Here is an 8,656-nt window from a genome sequence, read left to right as displayed (position 1 = left end):
AACCAGACCTTTGCATTTATTACAGATTCTATAATTTCTCACACTACTGGTAGGATAAGTCACTTAAACACAGAATGAAATAAAAAAAATATGCTTTGTAGAAAATTTCAGTTATGCTATTTGTACTCAGAAGGATATATACCTCTGTTTTTCTTCTCTCTTTTTTTAAGACTGACTTCATGGCTTTGCATCAAGAGCAGGAGCTGCGCATTCTGACACTGGAAAACCTTCTTGGCAAACTTTCTGCTGAATCCAAGGTATTGAACGTTAGCTTTGCAAACTCGCTGTCATTGTAACCCATGATAAAATAGACTCAGATTTTTGTTGGCTATCCCAAACCCCAGTTTGCTTTACTCTGGCTATTGGAGTTTTTTAATTCTCAACACTTCTTTGTGTTCTTGCTTCCTAATCTTGGAGAGGGTTTCAATCCCAAGATTAAAAAAATACTCTTTGGACTGATGAGGCAGGTTCTATTTGGAATAAAATGTTAATGTACAGAGGCACAAACGTAGGTGTGGAGACACAGTCCTATATAGGTGATGCTAAAATGTGTCATTTTATTTTAATGTTCTTTATCCTCTTCTGTCACAGTGTTTGTTTCTACATGTTAAAACAAACTTCTGTATTTTTTAGGACATCCAGAAGGAGCTTGACATAGCCAAAGCAAAAACACTGAGGTATAAATACTTTTCAAAGTTATTTTGCTTTTTCAGTCCTGATACAAACTGATGGTGATATATACATGATGTTCTTTGAAACACAACAGTCCTTTTGTTTGTGTCGGTTAACTGACCTTAAGAGTTTGTGTTGTCAGCAAGACTACTTCTGTCTTATAGCAGGCTTTAGATGTGATGCCAAACATCACACAAGGCCAACTTCCAGTGTGAGAGCAGGCGTACAACTATGATTTTTTTACTGGAGAAAGTTATTTATGTAGAGGAGGAGAATGAGGATGACTTCTCATCCTCTTATAAATTCATTAGAATTTTTCCTGAAATTGCTTACTGAAGTATGCAGTAACTGCTTTTGATAGGCTTTATACTGAAATTCTCGAATCGTGTCGCCTGTAACCTTTGTCTCTGTTTTTTGGTTTGTCAGCTCTATTACTTCCTGCTCAGTACTGTGTAATGCCAGGATAAAACCAGCAGTGCTTCATTAAGTGGTTTACCCATTGGGAAGAGAAAAAGAAACACTTATTTGCTGAATTGTCATTTAAATTGAAATGGCATCAGAATGGTGGCTGACGCTTTTTTCTATAGCATGCACTGATCTATACTGGTCATATGTGACCTGTACTTGAGCTCAGCTTGACACCTACATCTCGAGTTATTCTGCTTTAAGTTAAGGTGTCCTGGTTTAAGATAAACAGGCTTAACTGACCTGAAACTCATTCTCAGTGGTAAACGCATGCAAATAAAGTTTGACTGGTTTGCCAGAAAGCTTTAAATTCCCCCAAATCTATGTACGTTTGACTTACTAACTTGCTGGTCTGGTGATGTTAGAGTCATCAGTGCGGAATTTGTTCACAACTTCAAATTACTTTGCTTTAACTATATTAACCCTAAGTACGCCTTAAATATCTTCAAGGAACTGCAAGCTCCCAGTGTCTATCATGGTGAACAACTGAACTAGGAAAGCACTTTTTATTAGCCAAGTACATTCTCACCCCTTTGGAATTTGGTGGAATGATTCAAACTGCTCTTTTTGTCTACTTGTTTTTGTCAGAGATGATGATGAACATGATCAACTTTTGTCCAAAGTTAAAAAACTGGAACTAGAGTTGTCTCAGATGAAGTCAGAGCTGCTAACTGATGAAAGTGTGAAGACAAGTTGTGAGAAAATGGATGTCATTCAAGAAAAAGTAAGTTCTGTAACTGTCCCAGTAAAAAAACCTGTGCTACTACCCAATTTTGACAACTAACTTTCTTGAAACTGCAATGAGTAATGGGGTGTTTATTCCTCCTAAAAGACGGTAGGTAGTGTTTAATGTAGTGGTACTGTATATCTTTTCCATTAGTGTGTAACATTTTATTAGATAAGAGTTTATTGTTTGTTTTCTACAACGGCAGAGTTTTTTGCGTTTAAGATATGATGCGATAGCAGTTCTGTATACGGAGCTTTGCTGTTCTCGCCAATGTATTTTGCCTAACCCGTGAAAATGTGGAAAAGAAACTTAGATAAAAGCAAGACAGGTTTGTGCTCTGAGAATTGTTTTCAAAAAATCAAGCTTAAAAGTTTTTTGAAGCCTTTTATAAGGTCTGACTAGAATATAGCCAGCAAAATACAGCAGTAACTATTGGTACGGTATTATCAACTTCAGCTAAAATACCATCTTGTGATAACATTCAAATATGATCTTGCTGTCGAGTTTGGAGTCGAAGCACTCCATGAGTGATTAAGCAACTTGCTTAGCTAGGCCTGACAAGTACACTGCTCCCCTTAGTGTTGCCACAGTGCTGCATTTGAACCGTTACAACCAATTTTTTATTCTGGAGTGCTGGACCCCTAATGTAAACTGCCCAGCTTGCCAGGGCTGCGAGTGTGTCTTGTCCACCAAACCAGTGAAGCTTCCAGATTTCCCCTTATGTTCTCCTGTTCACCTGACTGGTCTGTTTCAGTGTTAAGTCCATGTAGTTAAGACACATGTGAAAGCTGGACTTAGGTGTCATTCAGAATGTATGTATTGATTTCACATGTGTGCATAGTATTACATAATGGTTTCTAAAGACTAACCATCTCTATTACAATGTTAATGACTTCTAGGTAGATGCCCAGGTCAGAGAGTCTGTCAAGCTAATGCTTTTTGGTGATCGACAACAAGACTTCCCGGAATCGCTTGTCCAGTGGGTTATGTCCAATTTTGTGAACAAAAGGGATCTGCAGGCTTTGCTGCAGGACCTAGAGTTACGGATCCTCAAGAATATTACTGTCCATATGTCTGTTACAAACCAGAAACTAACATCTGAAGTAGTAACAAATGCTGTGACTAGTGTGGGGATTTCTGGAATAACAGAAGCGGTAAGTGAGTTTAAGTTCTCAAAAGTTCAGCTCATACGGTAAAGAGTCCTTTCATAGGCATTTTGTGAAGCGAAACTGTCGATATAAATGTTAATGATGTTAAGAGATGTTGGGAATGTGAACTGAAATGGGGAGAACTATAGAAAATACTTTGTCAAGTGTATTCCTACAGCACTGCTTGTTGCCTGTTGTGAGTGTTTGTTTTTTGCTAGAGTAATCTATCTTGAAAATTGAAGAATTCCCCGGAAACAAGCGTACCAAAGAAATGCAGCTCAGGGTCTTGGGAAGGGGGGAGAAAGAATGCAACTTGTGAAGAGAACAGCAGCCAAGAAGCAGTATGAATCTATTTTAAACCAGACAACCATGCATTAAAAATGTGAAGACTTGCGCATGGAGCTTGTCAAAAGATGCTTAATACCTCTGTACAGATGTGGGTATAGCAGTTATTTCATCAGTTGATGGTGTTAATGTTTCTCTTTCCATTCTCCTCTGTTTTTATGTCTGTAGCAAGCACAGGTTATTGTAAGCAATGCACTGAAACTCTACTCTCAAGACAAGATCGGTATGGTGGATTTTGCCTTGGAATCTGGAGGTAAATAGTAGAGGAGACACCACTCTACTATTCATCTTACTTGTAGTACTTACTAAAAATCTTGAAGCCTTAAAGTGGGCAGAGCATCCTTGTGCGTTGCCTGATCATCAGACTGCTACAATCTGTGCATGGGTTTTACAGGGTTTTATATCAGCCCGGACTGATATGCCAGGTATGCCTGGACAGGGGTAGCAAAGTTCTAAGCATGTGCGCAACTGGATAATAGAGGACCACAGGTCTGTTCGTGTGGGGTGGGCACACCATGGAACTCAGTAGAAAAAAGAAGTGTGTTTTTCAGCCCTCTAAAATGAAACACCTTTAATGTGTTCTTAAAATAACATTGTACTTGAAGTGTTGCATCCCCAGAAAATTGTTACAATGTCTTTATTTTTTTCCTGAGGAAAATAAGATTTTTATACGTTAAGCTCTGTATAAATCCCTGCCTTAGAAGACTTCTGGAATAAATGAGTAATTATTTCTGCTAACCTGATATATCTTTTTTGAGGTGGCAGCATTCTGAGTACTCGCTGTTCTGAAACCTATGAGACCAAAACAGCGTTAATTAGCCTCTTTGGGATTCCTCTGTGGTACTCCTCTCAGTCTCCCAGAGTGGTGATTCAGGTAATTGAAGGTCGTGTAAACTCAGCAACCTTATTTTGTAGTGTTGGGTTTTGGATGCTGGATGTTTCTGTCTGTAATATACTGGAGAGCGTGAGTACTTGGAACTATGTTCCCATGAGTGGAGTTCTTCTGGTAGTTCCTGGGCACTGCTTAAGTCCTACTCTAGCAAAATTAAGACCCTTATAGGAGGCTTGGGGTGGTGGATTGGACCTGCAGAATATGAGCACTGGCAGGGATCCTGCCGAGAAGTAATCGCAAGGTGGGTCTTCAAAGCACTGCTGGTAGTTCAGGTGGGTATGCTGTCCTCATGAAGAGTTCTAGCGAAGAGATTATATTCTGCCACTTACTATCTAAGACTCTCCCTAAAGATTCAGAAATCATTAAAACCCTTTGTTACAAAAAAATAAACAAACAAAATGGTTGTGGCTGGGTTTGCATAAAATTGTGTCCCATCCTGTTCTCTCCCCCTTCCTCCTGTCTAGCCGGACATGTTTCCAGGAAACTGCTGGGCTTTCAAAGGGTCACTGGGGTACCTCGTAATCAGACTGTCCATGAAGATCTATCCAACTGCCTTTACAGTGGAACACATACCAAAATCACTTTCACCATCAGGAAATATCTCCAGCGCTCCCAGGAACTTCTCAGTATACGTAAGTCTGCTGCAGTTGATGTTTCTGTGCGAAAAGATCTTCGAAAATAATGGCTTAGGGGAGGACAGTTAAGAGGAGAAACTTTGTCATGATTCTTAAAATTGCTTACATTTTTAACAAAGTTTGAGATTAGGAATAAGAAATGTTACAGCTAATTCTGGGGGACTTGTTTCTTTATACATTAGTAAACATTGTTTTAAGGGAGAGGATGGTTTTTAATTTGGTATAGTACTTTTATGCATGTTAATTGTTCCATCCTTCCTGCACTCCTCCTATGATGGCCCTTAGATCGTTTTCTAAATTGATTTTAAGTAGCACCACAGTTGTGTAGGCATGATTGCAGAACAGAACACCACAGGCTACATTGGGGTATAGCTGGGATATCTTCTCTGGTTCTTTTAAATGCTTGAGCTGTTCTCTGCAAGCATCTGAATCTTCAGTTTTGTTTATATCCTTGATACTTTCTCATTCTTGCGTGTCCTGAGCAGTTTATATCACAGTACGCTGTGATATTGGGTTTGCCACTGAAAACGCTTAAACGTAGCACAACTATTTGCAGTGCGGGAAACTCAAATACAGAGCCGTGCCTGAACAAGCATTGGGTTAATGGGAAACATTCTGACCCTGGTTCAATAGACTTCTGGGTGCTCTCTGTTGATGCTCACTTGTGTAGATGTGCTTCTGGTTTTGGTTTGTTTTAAAATTTGATGGAAGTAAAAGTCTTTATCTTGTTACAGGGTCTAGATGATGAATATCAAGAAGAAGGCAAGCTTCTGGGACAGTATGTCTATGACCAGGGAGGAGAACCGCTGCAGATGTTTCCAGTGATGGTAAGTCTGGATGATAAGATTTAATGTGTCAGGAGAAAGATTGTTCTATTTCCTATGGCAGTGAGCAGTGAAGGAAAAAGGCCTTGGCCTCTCTTGGGTGCTGTGGAAACTGAGGTAGAAAGTGTCCACCTATCTGCCTCAAGACCTATGGTCTAAATAGATGAGAGGGGAGGGAGGTTTGTGCCCACTGGACACAACTGGTGTGAAGATGGTAAATGTTTGAAGAGTCTGCTTCATGCTGTGTCTGACTCCCTTCACAAATAACTAGTCGTAAGGGAAAGGTTCTGTTCAAAGTGGCAGGAAGTTTCCAAGGCAGGACTACGAGGACCTTGAAGCCTGAAGGATGTCTAGAGCAGGGCAACAAAGCAAGTGAAGGGTTTATTAGAGAGCAAGTCTTCTGAGGAGTGGCTGAGGGAACTGGGCTTGTTTAGTCTGAAGAAAAGGGTGCTCAGGGTAGACCTCATCGCTCTGTACAACTCCCTGAAAGGAGGTTGGAGCAGGGTCTATCTCTTCTCCAATGTGACAAAATGAAAGAAAATGGTCTCAAGTTGCGCCAGGGGAGATTTAGGTTAGAATTTAGGAAAAAAAATCTTTACAAAGAAGATTGTGAAACTTTGGAACAGTCTGCCAAGGGAGGAGGTGGAGTCCCCATCCCTGGAAGTGTTTAAGAGATGTGTGGATGTGGTGCTGAGGGACATGGTTTAGGGACCCTGGCAGTGCAGGGTGAACAGTTGGACTCGATCATCTTAAAGGTCTCTTTCAACCAGATGATTCTGTGACTTGGTTGTTATTAAAAGTTGGCAGTTGCAAGGATCTAAGAAAGCAAATTCAGCTGCACCTGTTTGTACCAGCAAACTGACTCTGGTTGGTGTGCTTCCTTTATCCTTCTCCAGGAGAAAAGTGAAGATGCGTTCCAGATAGTGGAGCTGAGAATCGTTTCTAACTGGGGACACCCAGAATACACATGCCTGTATCGGTTCAGAGTGCATGGGAAACCTGCCGAATAATCTCCTACACACTACAGCTGCGGGTTTGTTGTACATTTTGTTCCCAATTTGTATATACCGGAAAGCCTAGAACACTGGAATCTTTAAAGGACGAGGATGCGAGATACATACTGCAGAACTATTGATCCTCTGATAAAGGCAGAAGACTGTCAGCAGAACTGTATACAAAAAAAATTATTTGCTCTAATGCTCAGCTTGTAACTGCCAGTTAGCTTTACAGTTGCGTGTCCATGCGGAGAGATCCTGCATGCAACCCACTCTGGTTCATAAAGCCCCGTTGGCAAACAGGCGACACTTCTTTTATTACAGACGAATGTATAGGGTTTTTTAAAGGAATAAACCATACTTTCTGCAACTAGAAATCTGTTTTTTCTAAAATCCAGGACTTAACCACGTACTGCTGTTCGCTTGGCACCGTAAGCCAAAACCTGTGGAACATTTTAAAGGCGGGCTGTGGCTAAAGGCGTCCTTCAGATGACCCTTGGCTTTGACCTTTTTGGTGGATCCAAAGGGCTGGCTTTGATACATGTTGAATATGATAATTATTACTGTCAGGGAAAGTTAACACAACCAAAACTAGTTTAAACACCAGCGACTGAGAACGCTTTACTGTAATCTGTGTCCGTGAGTTGCTCTAAAAGTCAGGGATAACTTGCAGTGATGTTATTTTAAGGGGTTTTTACTGTAGCAGCTTGGCCAGTTTGTTCTTCTTCAGTGTTAATTCTAAATCGACCTTGATGTACGGACTGGATCAGAGCTGGTAAGCCTGTGAAATTGCTTAGTAAATGTTAGTGTTACAGCCATTAAACAATCGCAGTTGGTCCAAAGCGATCTCTGGGACAGGAGTTCCTTCGGCTGGTTGGTGGCTGTGCTCAGTGAATGTTGTACGGTGAGAATGCAGCATGTGGAGAACAGGACAGGGGTGAAGGTTTACAGGAGGGAATTCTGCTCGTGGACAATGCCGTGTGGACAGACACGGGCATTCTTTAGGCCGGTAGAAGAGGATTAGAGGGTGTCTTGCTCTCGGAAGTTACAATTCCCATAGAACAAGATAAAACCGCTTATTGCCCCTCCTTAGGACTGCGACTTTGGAGATCCTTTTTGGAAATGATTCCTGGAATGTACTTGTATGCAGAACTTCTATCTTGCTGTTCTAACGCATTTTATAGTCGCAGACGAACCATTGACACGTGGAACTGCTGACTGGTTTTCTGAATAGTTACCTATGTTGCACAACAGTCCTCGAATGTTAAAAGTCTCCATGTGAACTTTTCTTTTTTCATTTAAGCTAGTACCAGAAGAACCTCTGGCCTGTGCAGAGGAGCTAATTACACATGTACAGGTGTTTTTCATATTCTAGGCTACATATTTAAAATTAGAATTATCCTGTATAAAGTTAAATTAGGTAGCCAGGGTGGGAATATTTTGGATAACACTAACTTATTTTTTAAAAGGCAAGATAGGACTTTGTGCAATGTATTTTTGTAAATGCTTTTAAAAATGTCTGTTATTCTTTGCTGCCTCCCAACTGATGAGATGCTATTGAGATGTTTAAATAAAGAGTTTTAATTTTTGAAAGTGCATGTAATATTTGAAACAAGAAATAAAGCTTCTTTTCTGTATTTTTTGATCACCTGCTTCAATAACTGAGGATTTGAGACCCCCGTTGCCACAGTAGTAGCTGGAACAGGTTTCCCTGTGGCTTGTTTCCAGACACCTCCTGCCTCTTTCTCCCCTGCCCTCCCTCAGGAGCTCATGAGTCCAAGCCGCTGGGGTGAGCAGGGTCACCGAACGGGGGAGGAGCGGGGGACGAGGGGGGGGTCAAACCTGGGCCTCGCTTCTCCTGCCTGGTGAGGGAGAAACGCCCCACGCGCGGCTCGTTGCTGCGTGCGGCAGTTCTGACGTGGCGGGGGTTTGGCTGCTTTCTAAGCCCCGTCC

At 41.2% G+C, this 8,656-nt stretch overlaps 1 protein-coding gene across 1 annotated transcript in view; it reads left to right on the top strand.

Annotated features, from left to right (window-relative positions):
- SUN1 (Sad1 and UNC84 domain containing 1) overlaps positions 1–6,718 on the top strand; it is a 22,780-nt gene extending 16,062 nt beyond the window's left edge. Inside the window, exons 14-22 of the mRNA XM_010142843.1 lie at positions 171–257; positions 634–677; positions 1,726–1,861; positions 2,764–3,018; positions 3,526–3,610; positions 4,116–4,231; positions 4,714–4,881; positions 5,619–5,711; positions 6,605–6,718. Of these exons, the coding sequence (XP_010141145.1) occupies positions 171–257; positions 634–677; positions 1,726–1,861; positions 2,764–3,018; positions 3,526–3,610; positions 4,116–4,231; positions 4,714–4,881; positions 5,619–5,711; positions 6,605–6,718 (1,098 nt within the window). The remainder of the gene's footprint in view (positions 1–170; positions 258–633; positions 678–1,725; positions 1,862–2,763; positions 3,019–3,525; positions 3,611–4,115; positions 4,232–4,713; positions 4,882–5,618; positions 5,712–6,604) is intronic.
- The last annotated feature ends 1,938 nt before the right edge of the window (positions 6,719–8,656 follow it).

The sequence above is a fragment of the Buceros rhinoceros genome, unplaced genomic scaffold (genome assembly GCF_000710305.1).
Source record: "Buceros rhinoceros silvestris isolate BGI_N320 unplaced genomic scaffold, ASM71030v1 scaffold16769, whole genome shotgun sequence".
Classification (NCBI taxonomy): Eukaryota; Metazoa; Chordata; class Aves; order Bucerotiformes; family Bucerotidae; genus Buceros; species Buceros rhinoceros.
The sequence above is the reverse complement of the archived record's forward strand: the minus strand, read 5'-3'. Positions and strand labels throughout refer to the sequence as shown.